The sequence below is a fragment of the Onychomys torridus genome, chromosome 9 (genome assembly GCF_903995425.1).
Source record: "Onychomys torridus chromosome 9, mOncTor1.1, whole genome shotgun sequence".
NCBI classification, from domain to species: Eukaryota; Metazoa; Chordata; class Mammalia; order Rodentia; family Cricetidae; genus Onychomys; species Onychomys torridus.
In genome coordinates, this window is record NC_050451.1 from 52,439,289 (window position 1) to 52,464,504 (window position 25,216).

The window sequence follows — 25,216 nt, forward strand, 5'->3', positions numbered from 1 at the left end:
ACTATAGCCGGGCTGTTTACTTTGATTTGAGTCTCCCAGAGAGCAGAGACCCAGTATTTGGAACCCTTAGAAGTGTCCTTGGTCTTGCCTGGTCTAGGAATTTCTGAAGACAAGATTGGGAATTCCAAACTCACTTGGCCATATTCTCTGAGAATCAAGTGCTCTGACAGACAGTCTCAGATCCTGAGCCAGGCTGGAGAAACTGGCTGGCTTCATAGTGGCTTCTGTTTACACATGAATTGATTTCAGTTCCTCTCTTACCTATCCCAATGCTTGATTCTCGAAGTTCAAAGGTGAGCCTTTGCTGATATGGGCCCAGAAGGGCTGGAGGAGGCTCTGGGTCCCACCTGGACAGAGATAAATGACCATAGCATCTCCAAAGCTTTGAAAACCTTGGGATCTTCTCTTCTGCCTCAAACCAACCCTCTTGATGCACTTTCTAAACATACAGCTCAACCTGGTTTATGTTGTCCATGGACCAGGTATTGTACTCAGGAGACCATGGTCTCCTGGGGTGCTTACGATCCCCCAGGGCAATGAAGCACAAACACAAGAGCCAACCCAGTCCAACTCCAGCCTCTCACCCTCACGCTTCTCCAAGGTCCTCCCTGAACATATCAGGTGGCCTTCCATCCCTCTTCCATTGTCCCCCAAATAACTAGGCATTCCACCAGGACCTCTCAGCCTTCCCTCAGGCCCAAGGAAGGATGCCCTGGCCTGTAGCTTTCTCCAGTATTTATTAATAGAGCAAATTTCATCCAAAGCAGGATCTAGTCACAAGTAGAAACATGAATGAAAACATCCACTGAAGTCTGGCTCAGTGGGAGCCCCATAGGTAGATTGGAGCCCCACTCCTCCTTCTACACCACTTGCTCTAAGTCTGTAGAGCTTTCTGGTCACCTACAACGTAGTGAACAGTTTCTTTGCCATCTGCATAGGTCTGAGCCGGCCTTCCCTGGTGAGCTGTTTTCATGGTCCACCCAGCCTGGGGTCCTCTCCTGTTCCTTCCTCCTGTCTGTGTTCCTATCATTTGGGACACAGACATGAGTACACAGAGGAACTGTTCTCTGTAGTAGTCCCAACCACCACAGGCAGTGACAAAGCAAGCTGGAGATGTCCTTCTGGGTAGCCCTGTAGCCTCCCCATCGGAAGGATTGTTAATTGACATGATGAGGGGAAAGGGATGTCTTGGCAGGTACCTCTTGCTTCTTTTGAGAGCAGCTGATCCCAGAAAGAAGCTGGGTTCATTACAGCTGATGTACTAAGGGTCCCAAAGACCAGCAGTCCTCTTCTTAGGGGCTACCACTGTGCAGATGCTCCAGGGAATTAAAACCCCCTGACATGCTCACCACTGACTCCTAACTAGTGAGCTCCTGGGTCCCACTTGGCAAGATTACACAGAATAGCCCTACAGGACAGGTTGCTCCTCATTAGATAAGTAAAAAGTCCTTCCACGGTGAGAGTAGAGAGCACAAAAACAAAACAGCAAACAAACAAACAAAATACATTTTTTTCTTAATTTTACCAGGGTTTGCAATTGTACACAACTGATACCCTGACTTAAAAAGCAATGTTCTTTTTTTTTTTTCATTTTGAAGCAGGTGTTTTTATTGGGACTTATTTTGGGGTCAGAGATCACTGGGCTTCTGCTGGCCTGGTGAAAAGGCAGACATTGGTGGCCACAGTATTAAGCCAAATTTAAAATCTTTAGTCGCCTCCATCTGTAAGTGTTCTGTATCTACCTCATTATGATTCCTTTGGTTTTCTGTGCTTTCGTGTTGTGTACAATGTCAGAGGTGAAATGTAGATAAAAATATATATATATATATAAAATATATATTTTTTGCTTTGCAATAAAGTTCAAAGCTATAACACAGAATATTCATGAAATGTCATAGCCTTTTCTTGTACTCTATGCTCTTAGTTGTGAACTGTCCTCGGGAGCCCTTTTGCCTATTCACTAGAGTCAATATTGTTATGTTGGCCATTTGATAAGTTATTCTACTTATTTTCACTGTACTTTTCTTTGACACATTGAATAAGACACTAGGATTCTTGAACAATTCTTGGTTTCAAAGGTGCTTTATTTCTGTGGACGCAAGTGACCAAATGTTAATCTCTCTACAGATGAATCTTCTAGATGGCAGGATTCATCTGGATGCCACTGTTCTTTGGGTTTAGAACTAAAGGTTTGTGCATAGAGGGGAAGGAAACATTGGTTTGGCTTTGTTTCTGGTTTTGAAACCTTTTCTGTTGATTTATGTCCAGCATAGTTTCCACTCCATGGCATGGAGCGCAGTGTGCCCTGACTCCCTGGCTTTGCTGTCCAACTGGACTGCTCTCCTTGTTGACGCTGCTGCTTTCTCTAGGTTGATGTCGTGTTGTACTATTTGGAGGTGAACCACTGTACCCAGCCTCCGCCTCTTCTCTAAACCTTCTGGAACTCTCTTCCATACCAAGGTGTTATGAGGAATGGTGCTTTGGAACCGTTCACAGTGTACAAGCCAGCGGTACCTAAAAACTCACATTTCCCAAGAGAGTCCAGATGGATAACAGGACAGGTTCATGGGATCCTGAATAGAAGGTGGACTGTCTTCAATTTATCCTGTTTACCCACGTGTTTGGACAGAATTACCTTCATTTCACTAAGCACGTCTATGTTGCAAGCCCTGGATAATTTGTACACTTCAATGACACTTGCTTTCCCTGTGTCTTGGGCCAAAATATGTATTTTTTTCCTCAAAGTAATTCAATGTGCTTGAAATGGGGTGAAGAAAGGTTTCAAAATTAGGGTAAAATATCCTTATAAATAACACTTCTGCAAAACTCTAGACTTATTATCCTCCAGCTTGGATGAGCTAGGGGAAAAGGGTAGTTGAATGGGGGAAAATGGTGACATCCCTACAAATACATACAATGCTACAAGGAAATGAAATGCCTGTGATTCAATTTTATGATAGGTCTTTTTTCTTCAATGATCATAAGGAATTGCTTGGTGTGTATCAATGGTTGACATTTCAACTTGTATTTGAGGGGGGTTCATTTTGCTCTTTAACAATGCTGGGCTGGCATTGAAGACAACCATGGCTAGGTTACACTCTACTCATATCTAGCTGTTTCTCTTTTTATGGTATAATGGTCTGTCCATGAGTTGAAATGCAGATAAAGTGTATATTGAAGATGGGACACACTGGTGTTGATTTGGAGGGAAAACATAATGATAAATATATTTACATATGTGTGTGTAAATGTGTGTAACTAAGAGTGGGAATACATCACACACACACACACTCACGTACGAGTATTATAGCCACACACTTCCAAAGTTGGGCTTTGATTCTGAGGAATTTGCCACCTCACTGAGCTTTCTAAGATTCTAAAATTTCATTGGAAATGATTAAATGATTGAGAAATGTCTGCTAGGAAAAATTCTCCCTTTCTCCCTCCCTTCTTTCCTTCAGCAATAGAAAGCACAATTCCTATTATCACTTATTCTTTTGGTTCCATAGCTATGGTGTAGTCCAAGGAGGAAACTGGAATTCATTCCTTACCTCTGCCCTCTACCCCTCATTTCACTCAACACCAAGAGAAAGCAGAGCTACCTGCCCATACCTATCTCATTTTTCCATGTGCCTCTGTTTCTTAAGTTTCTCCATGGGTAGGTAGGTCTCCATTCCTGGAGGACCTTCCAGAGTGTGAATACTGGGCTCTCTTTTCTGTCCATGCAGGTTCTGGACACCCTCACCCTTGGAACTGTTCTCCCCAGATGCCTACACACATTGTACCAGGGCACAGACAGCAGGAAGTGAAACCACTAGAAGGGCTCTCCTGCATCTGGCAGAGCTGTGTGTGTCTTAGCTAAAGAGCACAAGGTTCAGAATGTGTTGTTTGTTTGTTTTTGTTTTTTTGGAGGAAGGTCCAATGGTCTTGGGTGACTCTAATGGTCAACCAAGGAGAGAATATGGATGGGACTTCTGAAAGATCAGCCAGCTTTGCCCATGCAGTGACCTCTCTGCTTCCTCATGGCATGCTTCTTGGTGAGAGTAATTCCAGGCAAGTCAGAAAAGCTTGGGAGTGAGGAAAAATGATCAACTGTAGCTCACTGTGAATGGCCTCTTTTGTCTAGACAGCTCATTTCTGCAGGGTGGGCTGGCCCTCCTCTGGTCTGTCCACTGTTAGATTTGTTTGTGGGGGAGTTTCTGGTGATGTTTTCTCATTATCTATAATTTGGATGATCTCCATGGGAAGGGAGAAGACACTGTCCCAAGAAGAAAGCATTCCAGAAAGAGATGCTTCTCTTCCTGCGTTCCTAGTTGCTCTTGCTGTCTCACGCTATGACTCACTCCTGACTGTTCTGTCCATTGCTAATTTCTGTGTTTCCTACTTTTGGATAAGAATAACATCTAGGCCTAAGGGACTTGTAGATCACTGAACCATGAGCAACAGGTACATTTCAATGCCAGTGACAAATGATGCCAATATTTCTTTACCCCCAATTCAAGGTGCTGTATGGCCACAGTAGAAACTCTAGACTTCGGGCTACCACTGTGTTGGCCATGTTCTGACCTTCCTTGCAAGGGCAGGTTGTCAGATAATGAATCCATTTTACCTCATAGGACTTTCCTGCCAAAATAATATTTCCATTGAAAATTCAGCCAACTGACCACCAAGAGTATATTCTGTAGGGAACCTAAATGTGAAACATATTTCAAAGAAATTAATAGAAGAGGTAATAATGGCACACAAAACGCTATCACACCATAGGAAACAGAACATAAGACACGAGACATGGGTGGTTGAATATCCTTCCCTGCTTCCTTCAATAAGAGAAAACCTTGACACAGGGTTAGGTGTTTGGAGCACAACCCCCTCGCCTTTCCCACCTCACCTATGATCACAGCCCCCTTCTTGGTTGATGGAGTTTTTCACCTTCCGTTTCCTTCTGTTACCTAAGTAAACTGTGAAGGTTCACCCCTACAGTGATATCATTTATCTGGATCTGCAGATAAATATGCCTGCACCAGCCATAATGGCTTAACTGATGAAATGTTGAGATGGCCAAAAGAAGAGATGATCATAAAACATTCTTTGAGGCCTGACGGATGGCAACAAAATTATTTCCCTCACTTCTAAAGATTTTTCTCCTGACAGAGTACCTACAACAGATTCTATGAGAACCTACTTCATGGATCAGTTTCTTTGCAGACCTCTCCCAGGAGGTCATTTTTGAGGGATCACTCACTCCACACAGCAGATAAGGGATCAGAGCATTGAGTGGCACCATTGTTTTGGGAACCCAAACCGCTAAACAGAAACTGAACAGCATCTAATACTGGGGTCTTGCTTTGCCTCAGGCAGAGCTGGACTTGTCTCATGCCTCCTATCAGAACCAGTAGCTACTCTTTTGAGGCTAAAGGAAGAGATTTCTATTCTTGAGGAAGAGGGCTCCACTAGATCCTAAGTCCCTAAACAGTTAACTCATTCTGCTTTCAACTCATTCTCATCACTCACTTACTAACACCAAGCAGACATCCCAAGCACTTGACCAGACCCATGCCCAAGCCATTCACAGTCTTCTGGAGGAAATCTAGTTCAAAGAGACTGAGTACAGTGGTGCTCTCTGAGGTTCAAAAGACAGGAAGACATCTAACATGACCGAGCTAAAAACCAGAGATGACCTGGAATTTCATGAGGTCTGTGCCTCCCGTGTCTTTCTAAAGGACTTGTGAGCATTCCCCATGAGAATGATACCTCCTAGACTAAGGAATTAAGGATACTATTTAGGAAATGAACACAGTGTGCCTCATCCTCTCCCCCTCTCCATTCACTGGAAATCCCCTTTACTGAGTACCGACGCATTGTCTCTGTAGACCATGTGTAGAGGATTTGCAAAGCCATGGAGAGCCCTTCACCACAGAAATGCCTGCTTAGGAAAAATGTATCAACCAAAAAAGAGACAAAAAGAGTGGAGAGTGATAGCATGTTTCTCTTTCTCGGAACAGATTCTCTGAGATAGAGGATGGTTGGTTGTTTCCACCCAAATCATGCTAACATTGATGTTGAGGCTGAAGAACAAGTCTCTCTATTGCCTCATCTCCAGGAGAGATGAGACTGTAATATACCTTCCTAACTATCATTCTTGATCATCATATCTTCATGTCCACAGACCATAGGCCTCCATCCCAAGCCTTAGGAACTCACCGAGTTCATGTGAGTTTGTATTCTATGAACAGGGTTGTAGGTTACTGAGAACAAGGGAGAAGAATAGTCTCTTAGAAATGGCCAGAGAAGCATGGAACACAATAGCATAACACGAGGGTTGAACCAGCCTTGCATTACTTAGCCAGCTTTCAAAAGCTCCCTATGAGATCAGAAGCCATAGTCTAGTCCCCAGCACTCTTTTGGGCCTACACTGATTGCGACTAATTCATCGGAAAGTTTTCTTGTCTTTGACACTCACTGTTCCATTCTATTGTCATGGCACATTCTGAGATCTCTGCTGGAGTACTTGATCAACAGTCTTCTGAAGTCAGTGTATATCATCATCATTGCATTTATCACTTAAAAGGTGTCTATTTCCAAAACAGTATGTATATATCTCCTAGTGAGTCCATCAGGCCAATTGCAAGTGGTATTTTAAAAGTCCTCACTGTTTAATAGTGATGAGACATAGCATTGTTCTTTCTTGAAACCTTCAGGAAAGAGTTATTGTTGTTTCTACCTTAATTTCCTGGTTTGATTTGGCAAACTGGAGCATGCAAGTCTGCTGGGAATGTGCCGAGTGGTTTTGTCTAAGTGGACTGAGAATAACTTGTATAAAGAGAAATCTGGAATATGTCTAAGCAGAGTCCAGTCTCATCACAGTCCTAGCACAGCAGGTGGAGCACGGGACTCAACATTGGCCCAATGCACTAGCCCTGGCACAACTTCCTCTTCAGCAAATGCAGACAACACTCTTTACTATCCCTCGCTGGCCTAGAATTCTGTTGTCAGTACACCCAGTCATCTCACAAGGATGGCATAGTTCGGTACCTCCCTGCCTAACTCACCCTAGTGTTTGTAAGTGTAAGAATCCAAGGAGATCCTCTTGAAATCAGTAACAAGCTGAGCATGATGGTGCACATAGACACCTTGTCTCAAAACAAAACAAGGACAAACATCTCCTAAATAAATTATATTCTTCTTGATTTAAAAGGAAAAAAAAATTAAGCCCATTGCTCATTACACTAACATGCCCAAAATACTAATTTTGCTAGGAAAAAAAAATAAACAAACAACCAACAACAGAACACCTTTGCTTCTCCCAATCCCTGTTTTATTAAAGATGTCAAATGGTTTAAGTGTGAAAGAAGACCTGAGTGTTATGGTTCCTAAGCTGGGAGTCCGCCATATTAGATATTCAGAAAATAATGAGCAAACCAAACAATGCCAAGCACAAAGGAACCCCACAAATCTTATTGTCTTTTAAAAGCCACTTGGAGTGGATGAGTGTGTCACTAGACATGTGCTTTGCATATACAAAGTCATAAATGGGAAGATGAGATGTGTTTAAGAAAAACAAATGAGGCTGTCCATGGCGTTTCCTGAATACCTGTTGTGTGCTTTGCCTCCAATAACTTTGAATTGTGGTTTCACACCCAATATGAAGAGTCTGGAAGTCAAAGAGCTGATCTGCCTGAGGTCACAGAACTACAATGAAGTAAGAAATCACCCTAGACTTCAGTGTCAGTTTGGCAATATGCAAATCACACCAAGAGTTAGTAATGCAGCAGCTACCTTGCTACCATGCCAGTACCAAAAGTGTCCATTCTTGAAGCATCATTGATGGGAATGTCTCTTAGAAAGGGACAACTCCATAATGGTACCAAGAATGACCCATACAGACTTGTCTTGCAGTATGATTTTTAGCTTTTAGGTTGCATTCCCTATTGTCCCATACTCTAGTTTCATTCTGTCCCTTTACTCATGGGAACATATCTGTAATCACAAATCCTTAAATGATGCATCATTTGGAGAGAGGAGGCCTTGCTGTCTGTGCAGAACTCTGGGGATTTATTGAAGACTACAGTATCTGTAAAAGCTACTAAGGCAAACCAGCACTTTAGAGTACCCTATTGGCAGGAAGATCCATGGTCAGCAAAGTATAGACATCAGCTGTCTGGGAGGGGCCAGTCACTCTAGAGGCACCCAAGACAATGTGCAAAGGACCACTCTGTGGGCTATGGTGTGGCTCAGACGGGGTTGGAAGCACAGAACATTTCTAAGGTGACTACTTTAGTAGAGTAGGCTGTGGCCTGGTGACTAACCCTGGAAAGCTAAATCAGAGAAATTTGGAGGTAGGTCACTTCTGACCAAAGAGAGGAGTAGAAGCCCCCTTTTGCCAAAATTAAGGAATGTACTACATGTTTTAGAGGCAGCCCATGCTTCCTCTAATGGCCAGATTTTAAGCAAATCACAGAGTACTGGACTCACATCACAAATTCTCACTCAGTGTCAAAATAGGAAGACTTCCTGAGGGTGCAGAGGGATGGGGGCTTCTTTCTTTCTTGGCTGTAAACAGGAGTAGAAGATATGCTCACTTACATAGGTCACTAGGAGGAAGCCAATAGATCATACTGACAGCCACAGTTCATAGATGGGACACAGTGCTCTCCACATCCTACACAGGTCTTGCTAACCCTGTACCCAAAGCACCTCTTGTGCTAAAATAGCCTCCTTTAAATTCAGCCCCAAGGTTCACCAAAGGGGGCAGTGTGGCTTTCTTAGATTTGGACTCCAAGGGGTTTCATGAAGAAGGTCAAACACCAACATGCAGGGTATGTGGCTACTGGAAGCTTCTGGCCTGCTGCTGTCTGTGCCCAGTGCCAAATGTTTGCCCTTCCTCTTGGTCACAGAGAGGGTGACTCTCCATTGGCTTATTAACCTCCTAACACAACCCATACTCCTGATGCTGCAAGTCCCAAGAGGCAAGTCTTCCACAGGCTCCCATATTTCTCTTCATGTCCCACCCATGGACCTGGTCACTTCTTTTAGCCAGCTTCCTCTTTTCCAGTCTCTTGCTCCAAGGTGAGGCTCAGAAGGTGGGGCACCCATTCGCAGACATCCTTCTAGATTCTTGACATCTTTCTCCCCTCGGGTACATGAGACTCTGAGAGGCACTGTCTCCTTGGCAATGGCCATCCATTTACCAAATGGAGGCCTCTGGGTCCCCACTACCCCTAACGGCCTCTGCTTGCTTCTGTGTTTTCTTTCTGTCCAGTAGGTGGCGTCACCCTCTCTCCCAACAGCCTGGACCAGCCACTGAAGCCCAAAGCAATCTGGCCCAGAGGCTCAGGCTAAAGCCTTGTGTTTTCTAAGTACTATGGAGAAAGCTCAGTGATGCGGGTACTCCCTCAGGATCCTCCACCCTTTAGCCCCAGTTTTCCAGTTATGTTCCCAGTGGAATTGTTATCAGTTTTGAATAAGTAGGCACCTCATGCTGGCGCATTGTGCAAAACACCACCCTTCTCTTGTTCCTAGCATTGGAAGGGGCAACCGCAGCGCAGCGCCCTATTTCTGTTAAGACAGCCATCTGTTTTTGTGAGTTGATTTCGATTGGTGCGTTCTCACTTATCAGGGACCTCTGATTCTAGAACAAAATCAGCTACTTATTCTCGTTACTGTAAGCAGACACACAACTTCTACTGTAGTTTGGAAACCCTTGCACTGTAATGGTATTTAAAAAAAAAAAAAAGAAGAAGAAGCAAATCCTATTGAAACTGATTTTGTATTTTTGATTACATCTGGATTTTCACATTTTTGTATCTAACCATAACCACGGCAGAGCTTCCATAGCTTGTGTTTAAGGCCTTGTTTTCTTTCCAGGTTGAAGTTTTACAATTGTGTTGACACCAAAAGTTTAAGGAGGCAGGATTGGGGCCTGGCTAGTAGTGCTTATCCTGGAGGCACCCCTGCTCTGGTGCCAGGGAGACCTTGCCTAGAGGAGCAAGCCACATCGCATCCCATTGTGTGAGTTCCCACAACAGCTCGCATCTCCAGCAAATCCAAGGCCAATGGTTTGGGCCCAACCTTTGCCAGGGACTCTCTCGACTGAGCGGCCCCCACGCCTGCATCACTCAGCTTTGGGCAAGGGAGGACATTTTTAAAAATATGAAACTTTTGGAATTGATTTGTGATTATTTTTTTTTCCCTTCCTGCTGGAAACGTGCTGGGCAAAAGACAGCATGATGTTATTGCCACCTCCCTGCTTTTCCAAACCAATATACCTGTTGTTTTCTTTCGTTTCTTAGTGAGGAACATTCTAGACACAGACCTAAATATGAACTCTTTGCCTCCTGTATTTCGGGGTAGCAATTCTCTCTGTGTATTCTTAACTGTTGATGGCATTTTCCTTCTTAGCTTTGCTTCTCATTTTACTTTTTTTTTTTTTCTTTAACTGAACAGCAACAAACCCACAAAGGAACAAATTATCTCTTTTCCTCTCTCTTCCTCTCTCTTCCTCTCTCTCTGATGTGTAATGTTGTGTTGTCCAGATTCTGTATAAAAATATGTATATGATGTATCTGATATTTGGCAGCCACTGGCTGTTACTTTAACCAATATAATTAACAAAAATGCATAATGTTGGTGTTCGATTTTTTTTTTTTACAAAAAACGAAAAAACAAAAAACCAACAACCTAGTTAAGATGTTGTGTATTTCTGCATGGTTAAAATGTACTTAGTGCATTAAGAAGTGTCGTGGAGGTGCACAGTGAACAAGCCAGTTTACTTTTTAATCCTAATGGTGACTGGTTGTCAGCCAGACTTAGTCCCAAATGATGTCTGTCTGCTTTCCTTTAGCATAATTCTCTTTATAACTTGTGTTTAGTACTCAAGGTTCAACATAGCATATCTATCTATCTCTACTGTATTTACTGTTCCTTAAAACCAGGTTGTGGAAGTTCACTCATCAGGCACAGGTGTCTCCATTGCTGATTTCTGTTGAATTACACCCCACTAAACAGCTGTACAGTCCAGCTCTAAAGCAACAGGCCCCGGAGGCGAGGGTGGGCATTTCTCCTTTCAGAGATCTCTCTCTCTCTCTCTCTCTCTGAGCAGTACTGTGGTTTTCCCTTGTCATGGAACATTCTTTTTTCAGTCCTAGTTATATAAGGAGAAGAAAGGACAGGAAGATAAGTGGGAGTCTAAGAATTATTTATATTTTATACACAAGAGTACATTTACTATATTGTAGATAGGAAGGCAGTTGGGCAGTAAATGTTGAGTTAGGCAGACAGGCAATGCAGATGTTGAAGAATTCAGAAAGAGAGACTCAAGGCTTTCCTGACTGTAATGGCACCAGAGCCACATGAAAGGCTGCAGAAAATATCGGTGGCCTTGTTGTGCCTCAATTTCTTCATATGTGACATAGGTTGCCTTTTCCTGGGTCTTCAGTGCATGTAAAGCAAATTTGGGTCCTGAGCTGACTGTGAGGCTGAACATGAGACTCCTCCTCCTCAGACCACCTGGACTTGCTCAGGGGGAAGATATGTATTAAAGGGATTATTATGTCAAGATTTCCTCAGGAAATCTCTTCAGTGAGATGGTCCCCACATGGATTAATGGGGAATAGCTAGGAATTATTTCTGGTCAAAGGAGTTGAGTTCTTGCCCTAAAATCATATCTTCTCTTGCCAAGCCTACATCTGTGGGCTAGTTTATTCCCTGGGTATGCTAGCAGTTTGCTATCCTCTCTTTCCCCACCCCAGACCCCACCCAGACAGACAACCCCTTCCCTTGCAGGAATCGAACATGTACAGTTGGTAGCAGCCGCTTTGTGTTGTTCTGTCCAGGATCGGTGTTTCTCAGACACTTACTTATCTTGGGGCAGATCGCTTCACCTCTCTGTAAACAGGCTGCTTCTTCCTTCCCAAGCTGAGGTCACAGGTTTCCTAGGTCCTGGAGCTTATTGGCTTTGCAGAAAACCATCTGTCCCGTGGCCAGCTGAATCAAAAGAAGTTCTTGGCTGGCTCTGTCTTTGCTCTCTTCAGAGTTAAGAACTTAGAACATACTTCACAGGCACTTCTTCCTCAGGGGCACATACGTCCTCAGTGGTGTAGGTGAGTGTCTCTCACATCATTGTCAGCTGCTGGTGGGCAGTTTTCAGGATGAACTGAGTGCATTTCCTCCTTTTCCTCAAAGTCAAGGCTGGCTGCAGAGGGACCACAGACACATGGCAGCATTGTTCCTCTCTTGCAGGCTCTCTGTGGCCAGGAGTCAAAGGGAGTAGTGCCAGGGTGCTGATGTTGATCTCCAGTCTCTAGCAGGCTGTGAGGACAACACTGAGTTGCTACTTTTCAGGAGCAAGCTCATTCTCTCTGGGTATAAGGCTGCAGAATGCAGACCTTACTTTTGTCTGTTCCAGCTGACAACATCTCTGGGACCTCAGACCCAAAATGCCAGAGAAGGCCCAAGAGCCCTGAGGACCCAGGATCCTCCTTCCACAGATGAGGCAAGCCATGCCTAGAGAGATGACATAATGAGCGAGGGAACTCAGCAGAACTGATGAAGCCACGTTGTCCCTCTCTGCCGTAGAAACACCAGCTCACAGTGCTCCTTTACATTTATGAAATTTGTGTGGTATGTCCCCAACCACCATGCTTGACATCCCTAAATATTTTCCATGACCATGGTCGATGGGAACGCATCGTGTGAATTCCATTTTCCCCGGGCCTGTAAGAGCCAAGGGAGGAATGTTAGCATGTGGGATAAGGCATGAGCTGATCTAGTCACCTGTGTTTCTAAGAGGCACTGAATAGTAATGAGAACAGCAGTGGATCCTCCACCTTTGGCCTGCCCTTCCTACTCTCCTGCTGGGATAGGTTCTGGGTTTTCCTCAATAATCACAGTAGTCTAGCTTTCCGGCTAACTCACCATCCTTGAACCACCTGCACCCCCACCCCCACCCCCACCTTGATTACTTCCTCAAGGCTCTTCCCATTTCAGAGGCTTCCATTCATTCCAGAAAGAACATTCTATTGTTTTTTTTTTTTTTTAAATAGTCTTTCTCAGGAAGCCATGACCTTTTATCCAAGCAAATCCTTAGTGCTGACTTTAAATTCTCCCGTATCTTCATTACACATCTCTCTGTCAACTTTATCTCCATGGAACCACCAGAAGCCATTGAGTATTTCCTCATGCAAATGGAAGTTTCAAGGACTTCTGTGAGTGTCATTTTCCCAATGTGACAGCAGCCTCGGGCCCTGCCTTCCTCTTTCAAGGAGCTTGGTAGTATCATTCTTATGTGGCCATTTTTGGCCTGGAGGACCCTTGAGATTTGTCCCTAAAGCATAAAGATCAAATCTAGAATGTGCTTTTGTTAAAATTTTTAGAACAGAGTTCACAGCCTGCTGCTGAGGCCCTTTGATTTTTACAGACCATGAGACCTGCCTCCTTGGCCCCAGCCTCCAGGCTTAAAAGTCCTTTTTTAATTTTTTCTCCTTTCCTTTCTACATGGAGAAACGTTTTTGATTCTAGTTAGATTGGGGGCTGTTTCTTGAAAGAGCTCAAATTTCTGAGTTGGAGATTTTTAAAGGGCTTTATATACCTTTAATGAATAGCTATCCCAGCCCTTTACAGCCTACTCCCAAGAGGCCACTTCCTGTCCCTAACTAATCATCTGAAGAGAAGTCTGTGCCCTAGCCAAAGACCCAGAAAGGACCCTGGGCATCCTTAGTGATGTTCTCTGAGATGTGCCTCAACCCTCTGCAAGGTGTGGGTCAGATGTTAAGGTTCAAGGTTCTTCCTTGAATTCTATGGCTGTAGAACGCCCTCTTGGAGCTCTCTGGGAGAAAGGTGAACCTACATGGCCAATAAGCCACATATTCAAGTTGTTTCATCAAGAAAAGGAGCTGGCAGCACTCCAAATTAGGACCATAAGCCCTAAAACTAATGTGCTTGTTATTGGTAATAACAATGATCATTATTTTCTCTTTTAAAAAACTAGTTAACACAATAGACTTTGCAAAGATTCTTTCACACTCTCACGATCCTAAAAATGACTCTTCCCCATGCACCTTCTGACTTGTAAGCTTCTGTCATCCTTGTACATGTGCACTCTTTGCATTTGTTAAAAAACAACAACAAAAAAAACCCTTCCATTTTGTCTGTTACAATTTGTTTTCTGAACTGTTAGAACAGCTCCTTTGTCCCCCGTATTCTTACACTCTTCCTCTTGAAGAACAGGCAGGGCTGGTGACCACACTACTTAGCCAGCAGCTGAGGCCACACACCAGCCACTGCTCACAGCAGAACTCCAGCCCAGGGCTGCTGCTCCCCTAAATTCTGCAGGCTCCTCAGAAGGATGCCTGCAAGCCTAGCGAATCAACAGGGTGTCTATGGTGAATACTATGTTCCTGAGGCTCATTGGCGGGTGTTCTCAGGAGTGTTGCCTGCTTCTCAACATGGTAAGAGCAAAGCCAGAGAACAGACATCGGTTAAAGACTATAAAGGAGACGGCAATGTCCCAGTGGCTATAGGAAGATGGCTGGACTCTAGTTCTACAGAGCCCATTCCCAGTGGCTTTGGGTATTCTGTCAGGGAAAGGAAGGAGTAAGCTAGATAACTTCTTAGAGGACCTGTTTTGTACTGTGTGTCACTTAGAGGATAGGTTTAATCATGCCCTCATGTAGCATTAGACGTGGAAGTCATCCACCAGTCTCTTTAGCAATGATCACTTAACTTGCCATCAATCTTGTTTTGTCCATATCCCCAGATCACGCCAGTCACATTTTTTTTTTTTTTTTTTTTTTGTCACTGGCTTATTATTGTAGTTCTTACAGTCCTGTTACCTACTTTTCTTAGCATCCCACCAGAGGGACGAGACAGGGATCTAGTCCCAGACAGCTGGCCATTAGTGTTTCCTCTTGCAAATGTCTCATCCCCACCAAGGTCCCTTAGAGGGCTCCTGAATAATTTGAGTCTAGCATCTCCAAGCTGCTATACCTGCAGGCCCCAGGCATCTCATAAAGAGCCTTTTCTGGCCTGCTATCTCATGATAGAAGATGGAGGAGATTGATTCTATCTGCTTTACCCAGGTCATACTTGGTTCCTATGCAGGGATAGGTTGTTGTACCCTTTGGCAGAAACTGTTCCAGATCCACTTCTTCCCCACTCCAGAGCCTCGGCAGTCAGACTACCCAGCCTCATGCCAGAAGTTAGCCCAGAAGAACAGGTAGCTGTTGGAGGTTACCTTTCCCATAGCATTGTAAGGCTCATCTCTTTTGTCCAGCGCATGAAGGAAGAGAATAGTCCTGCTCTCCTTTATCTTTTGCATGTCTCCTTCTGAATAGATTCAAGTCACAAGAGCTTTTTTCTACTCCCCAGAGGTCAAGTGGGACTTCATAGTTCCATAGCCCTTGTAGCGATCCTTCCATCTGCTCAGGGGAGGGTGCCCTCTCTGGACCCCTGAAATTCTTGCCCTCTCTCCAGCTGAGTGTAAGTCTTATGGTGCATGTAAGCATCTGGCTTGGTTTTCCAGGTTGCATGGTGATCAAGGCCAATGAGATGAACCAGCAAGATGAGAGCCAGGGTCTTGACCTAACTTCTGCATGAATCTTGGTGCTTCCACCTGCCACTCACCAGAACATGACCACAGGAAACAGTCCGGAGAGTAGAAACTGCTTAAGTTGCCCAAGTCTTGGATGAGCCTTTTTTCCATGGAGCCTCCCAAAGGGCAAGCCCTCTGCTATTGCGTACTGTAAATCTGTGCTCCAGGAGCTGAGGCTTGCTGGCTTAGGGAAAGCAGCTGAGGAGAAAGGGCCCCCTTCTCACCTTTTGTTCACCTTTGACCTGGCTGAATTTAGCTGTCCTTAACTTCTAGTTTGCTAAAGTCCTTATTGCCTTAATGACCGCCTACCAAACAGTCAGAACCAGGCGAGAAGTCCTTCCCATGGTATACCTTGGAAGCCTGCCTGTCTCCCCGATGCTGCTGTGCCTGAAATGCGACCACACTCCCTCTCCAAAGCCCAGGGCCACCTCTCACTGACAGAGCAGTGTTCCCAGGCTGAGGACAAACCCAGGACTGCTCAGGCTGAGAGATCCCCAGTGCCCATGGTGGCTACCACCAACCCTGCTCCATCCTTTGGTCTCCACTGCTTGAGAACTGGACTCCTCCCTGCCCTCCACCTCCACCTCTCACCCAGAGACCCTTCACCCCATCATGCTCAGTGCTGTTCCTGAAGACCATCTAGACTTTTCTGTTCTCTGGAACATTCTACTCACCTTCAGCTGTAGCATACCCCTTCAGCCTCTCCACCAAGCTCTTTAAGTGAAAGGCAGCGGCTGTCTTCCCTTGGACAATAATGAATGTATCTACTGTAAGTGCAGACCATGTAGAGAAGTGGCTGGGTTCAGAAAAAAAAAAAAAAAAGAGGATTTTTGTAAAGCCTGTTTATTTTTTTAAGTCAGTTTTGAGCATTTCTATTTTATCACCCTTCACGTGGTTTTGGGGAACCCAAATTGTATCAAGGTCTCATGCCAAAACAAGCCAACAGTTGTTTTCTTTACCTTTTTTCCTCCATGCACCATGATTTCAAAGATTGTTTTGGTGTCATTTTAAATGTTTTCTTGTGACATGTACTGACGATAAAAGTCATCTTGACAAAAAAAAAAAAAAGATTTATACATGAATCAGAAAGTATTTATTTCAATTTTGTACCTTTCCATTTTAATACATTATAATGTATTGACTCAACTGAGATAATATAAACAGTTCATTTTAATAACACATGTGTGTGCCTTTTCCTTTATGTCTAGTTGGGGTGGGATAAACACTCCTGGGGTGGAAATGAGTGTTAAGTGGCCTCAGTGTGAGCAGAGGGAGACCTCCCCTGCACCAAAGGCTCCTGGACTGGGAGTCGGAAGCAGCTGGTACCTTTGGGAGAGGAAGTATGGAGGTAAGTGGTGGCCTGCTGGGCAATGCTGACTCTAAAGTACTGTACATTGCATTGACCTTCCCACTAGCAAGGCAAGCTCAGACCATTCTGGCCCTCTCACTCTGGCCCCTGGATGTGGTCTTTCATAGAAGGCTACAAGAGGGGCCCTGCCAGGGAAATCCAAAGTGAGAAGCTGGAGAGGAAAACTTGGTATCAAAAAGAAGGGTATGAGGGAGAGAAGAGACTAAAGAGTTCTGGGCTGTGTTTTCTGGATATAAACTTTTCCTTCCTATGGTTAGAAATCCTGCAGATGAGTCACTGAAGTAACAGGCCTTCAGGCCAACCCCAGGGACCCCCAGCAAGAAGGGCTCTTATGCTTCCATTAGGATGCTTTCTTTCCTGTTGTCTCACTTCTCTTTGTCCCATCTCTGCCACACATGTGTGTGCACATGGCCATGTCTGTGGACTTCAGAGAACAACCTTGGTTGTTGTTCCTCAGGTGACAAACTCAGGTGTTGTTCCTCTGGTGCCTCCTACCTTTTGTTTGTCTGTCACTGGCCTAGAACCTCACCAAGCCTGTTAAGCTAGTAGCCAGTAAACTTTAGGGATCTGGCTGTCTCTGCCTTCCAGCTTGCCAGGAATGCAACTGCAAGCATGTGCAACTATACTCACCTTTTCATGTGGGTTCTGAAGAGCTGAACACAGGTCCTTGCACTTGCAAGGCAAATACTTCATACACTGAGCCATCTTCTAATCCCTACTCTGGCATTTTATTGTGGTGTTAGGGGAACTACAAAATGGGATATAATCATACACCATTTTTAAGTCTTTTGCTGGAAGGTGAACTGAAGGTAGGTAGAGTAAGGAGGCAAGGCAGTGGGGAAGGAGGGGAGATGTGTCCAGGGGAGCCACATCCAGGGGGCTGCAATGGTTCTTAAAGCGTGTGCAGCCCACAGGTGGTGGTAACAGGAATTATGGGACATAATTCTCTATTCTCCCTTACATGTATGGGCATGGTTCGTTTTCAAACTGTGCAGTTTGGGAAGAAGGGGGAAATTTATGACTTGAGACAAAGCCATGCCAACATCAGGGTGTCCTCCTCAGTGCAAGGGACTTCTTGGAAGAAAGAGTGAGCAAGGGAGGCAGAGAGAGGTGCAGAAAGAGTGCTTTGATCAGATACAGGAGTCCAGGATGCTGGGAGAGGCACACAGGCCTCAACAATTGACCCATGCCCCTTGATACCCTGTTTTCCCAGGCCCCCACAACTCTTTACCAGCATAACCTTTTTTTAAAGCTTTATTTTTATTTTTAATTATGTGTATGTTTGGGTAGGTGAACTTGAGTGCAAGTGCTTAAAGAAGTCAGGAGAGGCCTTTGGATTCTCTGGAGCTGGAGTGACAGGCAATTGTGAGCTGCCTTTTATGAGTACCTGGATTCTCTGCAGGAGCAAGAATTGTTCTTAACTACCGAGCCAGCTACAGCCCTACTTCTGTATCTTTCTGTGCTCCCCTTCCCACATACCCCATCAGTCTTTTCCAGGGGAAACACTGAAAGAGGAAGCCTGTCATTGCTTTCGAGCCTCCCTCCCATCTTTAATCTTTTCTTCTAAGAACACAGAACCCTGGTCTGGGGGCTGATAACTAGACTGTTTCAAGGTTCGAGTCAGTATTTTAGAAATGAATCATAACAATTCCCTCTGATAAACTCATCCCTAAATATCTTTCCTAAAATTCTTTTGAACTGACGGCAACTTTTAACTTACAGAGTTTCCAGTTGTTTAAAGAGGGGCTGGGTTATGAAAGAGATGTAGGAAGTTTGTACTGGTGTTCTTAAACTAAAATTCCTCCTGTAAGTGTGAGTGCATTCACCCTCCTAAATATTTGCATCAAAGGAAGAATAAGAGACCCTTTCCTGGGTCTTTGCTCTTTGGAAACATGGGTCTAGAATTTAAGATTATTACTCTAGGCCAATGTGTAATTTTGCCTGTCTTAGTCTATTTGAGCTCCTGTAACAAAATACTTAAATTGGCTTAGAGATAACAGAAATTTATCCTTCACAGTTCTAGAGGCTGAATCCAAGGTCGCATGGTTGCCAAATCTGGATTCTGTGACGGCTGCTTCCTGGTTCCCCCAGCTGTTGTATTGTTGCATTCTCAGAGTATGTGAGAGAGGAGGAAAACTGGAATCTCTCTCCTAAAGACACCAATCCCATACCAAGGGTCCTTCTTTGTGATCATGCAAACCCCTCAAAGTCCCTACCTACCCATGCCATCTCCTGGGGGGTGAAGGTTTCAGCATATGAGTTAATCTCATGACAGCAGGTCTGTTCTTCTCTTTGACCTGTAAGAGAAAGTTGAGCTTCCTTAGTCCTGGCAGTTGAGGGTGTGGGAGGGACTACTGCCAGCAATCCCTGCAGCTACCCGGGTGAACTGCTGTCATTTGCCACACTCCCCACCCGTAGGAGGTTACAGAGCTCTCTCAGCCCCTGGCCATTTCATGTAATGAAGAGGCAAGTATAAGTATGCTTTTCTGATGCCAAGACAAGTAGAAATTGAGCCATTCATTTTTTCTCTTCTCCCTCACCCATCTTTTTCTCTTTTGAAGTGTGACATCTTTAGTTTTTACCTCTGAGGTTTGAAAAATCACCTTGATTCAGGAATTCCACCCAGTAAGGTCTTTCTTCCTGGGAACAGCACACTAAGGCTGGTTATAGGAAAGGATCTAGCAATCCATTGCTTGGTCAAGTTCAGGCTACACATGAATGAGCTCCAATCCCCATCAACCAACATTAATAATGAAAGGGGAATGATTATGTAAGGCACAAATGAAGCATATCAACATGCTCTCTTCCTGGAGAATCAATCAGGATTTAGCAGAGGCCAGGAGTTTCACTCTTACAGCTACAGAATATATTTACATAAGGTATGCTGAACTTCACACTGATAATCTCAGGATCTTTTCTGGTTGCTTCTTATTTCCACCATGATTAATTTACCGGCTTACTTTTTTTTTTTTTTTTTTTAAATAACCAAGTCTAGTTTCTGCTCTAGGCAAAAATCATGATCGAAGCAAGTTCCCTACACTGTCCTAATCGACTTGCTTAAGACTCCAGACCTGCATTGATTACATACTTTCTTTTCTGTCCTTTCCAAAGTTGCTCATCCAATTCTTCATAAACAGGGGTAAACAGACAGTAGAAGTTTATGGTGCTCCCCAAAGATGTTTTCAAACAATGAACAAAGGTTTCCAAAGGTAGCAGATGCTGTGGTCCAAGAACACTCACTGGGGATGCCACACATTGGCTAATCCTCCTTGTCCTGTAGAGATCCTCTAGAGAGGAGTGAGAGGCCACACAACAAAGCCTGTATCTTCACTGTGTGAGGAAATGTTCCTGTATGTCCTCCTGCTTGGAAACTCACCATTTGCCTGGGCTGGGACTTGGTGATCTAGATCAGAATTTGGTCACAGCCCAGATGTTCTAAAGGGGGATTTGGTTAGACCCAGCCTCCTAGTCACACTGTCACATCTACTACCTCTTCTTTCTTCTTTGTAATTCATGGTCAAGTACATGATCCTTCCTGGCTGGGTGTTATCAACCTCCTCATCCTCCTTCTACTTGTAAAGGTAAGCAGAAGTGGGCAAAATCATGCCCGAGTCTCAGGCCTGTCAACTCCCAGTTCTGAGCTCTTGCCCCACCACAGCCATTAAACAACAACACCACTTCATTTCCTCAGCACACTGCGTCCTGGAAGGGCTGCATTGACTGCAATGGGGTCGACATGGAGCCTTGTTGGGTCTGATGAAAAGTGGATGTGACCCAAGAAGATGAGATGAGGAAGAAGAACCCTTGTGAAGGACAGGGCACTGGCCAGAGCTGAAGGCATGGTACAACAATGGTGTGAGAAAAGCTAAAGACTAGATTGGAACTGAAGCCTTGACAAAGAAAGGGACCCTGAAGGGAGAAGCGGGGGGGGGGGGGCAAATAAACAGCCTGGGGGATAGCTGAGGTCACACATCTAGAGGAGAAAGGAACGCAAGGGGGCATGCAGAATGTGACAGGATGCATTCAGCAAATGCCAGGTATGGCAGATTGAGCAACGGAATGGGGAAAAGTCTTTGGGATTTAAGTCTGTCACTGCGAAGACCATGGAAGAGTCACCACCGTGGAGCACAAAAAAACATGGTGCTTCATTTGCTTTGGCAACTAGATGTCTGTTTCTGCTTTCCCTCCCTCCCTCCTCTCTCAGCATTCCCAAGCGGCAGAGGTAGTGTGAGGAACACAGACCCATAGTGCCAATACCTTCCTCTTCAGCCGTCTCTCCATCTCTTTAAAAGTCCCCACGGTGGAGCCCCCGAACAGCTCTAAGGCTGCGTGCACACTCACTTTCCGAGTTAAACTGTGAAGTGCTTGCTTCCTACAAGTCCTTTCCGAGCTTACCTAAAACGAATCTGTGTCTCTCAATCCTGCAAGGCAGCCCCGCCCCTCAGCTTCACGTGGTGGGTAGCGAGTCGCGCACACCTGACGTCAGCAGTACGCGCCCCAGTGCAGCCTTCAGCCCGGCGTGCGCGCCCAGGGGCTTGCTCCCTTATCTTCTCCGCAGACTCCTCAGAACCGTCGGACTCCCGGCCAGAGGCAGCGCTCGGCAGACTCGCGGCGATGTCGATGCTGGCGGAGCGTGAGTGTCGGCCGAGCTGGGCGACCGAGTGATGGGTTGATGGGCACGCGTCACTGAGATGACCGGGGCGGGGGGGGGGGGGGGGGGTGTCCGAGTTCCGGGTGGGGACGGCAGTGACTGCCGGGCCCGCGCGGGACAGATAACGATGTCCTCGAGATTCTCTTCCTGGTACCGAAGTCTCGGGTCGCACGTTCACGTGTGCGTTCGGAAATTCAGGACCCCGAGTCCCAGACTGTCCCTTGTCCTGGGACATCGTGGCCACCTGGGAGGATTCTTTCCCTTCTCCAGGCTCAAGTGCCTGGGGGTTCCAAAAAGACGGGTCCCATAGTTATTGCTTCCGGCTCTGAAATTCAGCTGTCCAAGATGTGTGTGTCGGACCTAGAGAAGCTGAGGGAACGATTAAAGTGCCGCACTCTGATTAGCCCGGGGGGGGGCGGTGCAGGCTGATGAATTGTTCTGAGTGAGACGGAGAGGGTATCCGTGGCTAGAAGCGACATTGCCTCCTTGTCTTTGACACCTGCCATCACTCTGAAGGCCGCCAGTTCCCTTCCTCAGAGGCTACTTTTCCTTCTGAATGATCCGTGTAGCTGTGGATTCTTGCCACCAGTAGGCAGGCGTGTGATGGTCACAAAGAACTAGTTTTTAACTTTTCCTGAGGGTTGTGTAGCTATCAAGGAACATAAGAACAGTGCGTGTTTTGGTGATTCTTATTCCCCATCTGCCACCACCCTACTGCCACCTCTGATTCCCCCACCGCCACTCCTGGTCCCCTCTTGGGAGTTTACCCCCCACTCTCTTTTCAGGGAGTATTCTGCACACACCCTGCAGGCAGCTCAATAGTTGGACTGGAGGGTGCCCTTTCTAGGTAGATCAGTTGATTCGACCCTCTCCTAGGCAATTCAGCTGGTCTTGACTTCCATGAAATTGGGCTAGTTTCTGCCTCATCCAGGCTTAAAAATCTTAGTGAGGTGATTGCACCAATACGGAGTGCCGGCAGTGCTGTACACTGCCTGGGCACCAGTTCCTTATGTAGCATGGCAATGCGTCTTGTGTAAGTATGTGAGAGGGATGCATTTCTGATGGGAAGGGTAGGCTCCTTACAAGCGTTGGTCAGAGACCCCTGACAAACATTCTCCAGACATGGCTCGGACACACACATGCAGAACACCAGCTAATACAGCTGTCGTTACTGCAGTCATTAGCGAGATAGTGTTGTGCTGGGTATATACCAGGCTGTTGAGCTTGGTGGAACAAGTTTTTGGATCAGCTCCCCCCCCCCCCCCCCCCCCCCCCCCCAGGCATAACATTGAGAATCAGTCCAACTCAGTTTGGTTTGTGGTGGGTTTGTTTGTTTGGTTTTCTCCTGCCTGCGTGTTTATGAAAGGATTCTTGATTTTGCTGGGGTATGTACAGGTAAGGATCCCTACTGACTTTACATGCAACACAGTGAGCCCCTTGACCAGGGGTTGTGTTGTTTTCAGCTGGGTTATGAGGCTGTTGATGATGGTATGCTTGCATGGATGCAGTGGGTGAGGAGCAATGACATTCAACTTACTTGGCCGCAGTTGACCCTGGGGGGTCTTTTTCTGCCTTAGTTTCCCCTCAAAATTGTAACAGTGAAGCCAAATGTGGTGGCTTGTACCCATCTCCAGCATGTGTGGGGCTAAGACTAGAGGACTGCCACCAATTCAAGGTCACCCTAGGCTACAGAGTTAGACTGTCTCAGACAAAGACACAAACGATTAAAGTGTAGTGATGAACCTGGGTTCTTAGTGGTCAGTTATTTATTCATATTCATTTCACAAAAAAGTCTCATGACACCCAAAGCAGCTCCCCTATTTCAGCTATTTTTCCCTTCCTTTTTTTTTTCTTCTTTCTTCCTTTACTTTTTCTCCTTCTTTCTCGTTCCTTCATATATTGATACATCTTTATCAGGTGCCAGCTATAGGCAGAGTGCTTTTTCATTTCCTCCTTGCAATGAAGCATAAGGATGAAGGACCAAACATATTCAGGGATATAGAATGAGAGGACACATGAAAGATGGATATAAACACCAAGTGCAGTAGAATGTGAAGTGCCACAGATTGTGCCGGAGGCTTCGTGACTACATCATGAATACATCATGGTATTTAATAAGAAGGGAGGTAGCATAGGATCTATTAGTCGTGATATACAATTGACTCTCCCTATGGTCATAATGACTTGTGTACTGTAGATTAGGAATAGAAATTGAGCCGGGTGGCACTCGGGAGGCAGAGCCAGGTGGATCTCTTTGAGTTCAAGGCCAGCCTGGTCTACAGAGCAAGTTCCAGGACAGGCAGGCACCAAAACTACACAGAGAAACCCTGTCTTGAAGAACCCCCCCCCCCCCAAAAAAAAAAAAAGAATAGAAGTTGATCTGGGCATGGAATGTGGAGGCAGGAGGGTCAGGAGTTCAAGGTCATTCCTAGTTACATAGCAAATTTAAGGTTAGCCTGGGCACTACATGAATCTCCATCTCACCCCCGCCCCAAATAAGTTTTGAAATCTATAGGGTCTTGGTTTGTCTAAAAGGTTTGGGTTTTACTTGGAGACATTAGGCAGATACTATTCTCCCAGACTTGGGTTTTCTCATCTGAAAGTAGAAAGGTAAGAATATCTTCCATCATTGAGATACTATGGAAATTGAGTCTAATATCTGTGTAGTGTGCAGCCTACAACAGGAAGCAATGTGCATCAAGGTGACTGCACCTGCTGCTGTGGTCGCTGCAGCTGCCAGTGAATATGAAGGGGTGACAAGAGGGCTTTGGTTGTTGCCAGTGACTGGATGTGGAAGGCTCAAATAGTAGTCTGTCAGGTATTTATTTTGCTTTCTCTCTTAGAGGGAATATTTTACTTTGAATTTTACGAAGTCAGTTTACATGCCAGGAATGTATAGTTACGGGGGAAAACGGAAAAGCTTCTATTAGCCCCTTGGACATTGAATGTGTCCTGTTACTTGCAAGCGTGTGCTGATTTGTGGGTATTCAAGACAGGTTGCTGATGAGATACCTTTTCATTTACAGGTCGGCGGAAGCAGAAATGGACTCTAGATCCCAGAAACACTGCATGGAGTAATGATGATTCCAAGTTTGGCCAGAGGATGCTTGAGAAGATGGGGTGGTCTAAGGGAAAGGTATTGTATTAAAAAAAAAAAAGTATCCATGCCAAGCCAGGAGATTACAAATCAGAAACTGGCCTTCATAGAGTCTGGGAGAACTTTGTGCTTTAGATCAGTAATTGATTTTGGAGAACTAAATTGTGACCAGGTGGTAAAATTAGACTGGACCCTGGATACCAGCCAGGTCTTTTGGTTCCTGCTGTGATTAGTATCTTTCTTAGCTATCTTTTGATTCATTATACATGGAATCATACTTGAGCTTCAGTTTTGTGTTTCCAAGAATGGTACTTCATTGTTCTTTTAGCAGATACATGCTTTCTCGAATTCCTTATATTCCACTCACTCCTGACTACAGTGAGGCTTCTAATGTGAAACTATACTTCCTGCTCTGTCAGGGTTGCAGGGCTCTTGCTGAATCCAGTGGGTGTGAGGTGTCCTTAAATTACCTCCCCCTCAGCAGTGCTCCGCACAGTGGCTGCTTTGTTGAAC

The 25,216-nt window shown here is 45.2% G+C and overlaps 1 protein-coding gene and 1 long non-coding RNA gene across 3 annotated transcripts in view; one reads left to right on the forward strand and one right to left on the reverse strand.

Annotated features, from left to right (window-relative positions):
• Positions 1 to 9,750: 9,750 nt before the first annotated feature.
• LOC118590818 lies at positions 9,751 to 21,684 on the reverse strand. 2 transcript variants are annotated; one of them, XR_004945861.1, is made up of 5 exons: positions 21,351 to 21,684; positions 19,176 to 19,252; positions 16,546 to 16,634; positions 16,261 to 16,382; positions 9,751 to 12,711 (listed from the first exon to the last, which is right to left on the reverse strand). It is a non-coding gene; the product is annotated as an uncharacterized LOC118590818 (long non-coding RNA). The 2 variants fall into 2 exon arrangements; XR_004945862.1 differs by lacking the exon at positions 16,546 to 16,634.
• The window catches only part of Pinx1 (PIN2 (TERF1) interacting telomerase inhibitor 1), a 59,483-nt gene continuing 55,561 nt past the window's right edge, over positions 21,295 to 25,216 (forward strand). The window contains exons 1-2 of the mRNA XM_036198557.1: positions 21,295 to 21,588; positions 24,633 to 24,742. Coding sequence (XP_036054450.1) covers positions 21,570 to 21,588; positions 24,633 to 24,742 — 129 coding nt within the window. The 5' untranslated portion in view covers positions 21,295 to 21,569. The remainder of the gene's footprint in view (positions 21,589 to 24,632; positions 24,743 to 25,216) is intronic.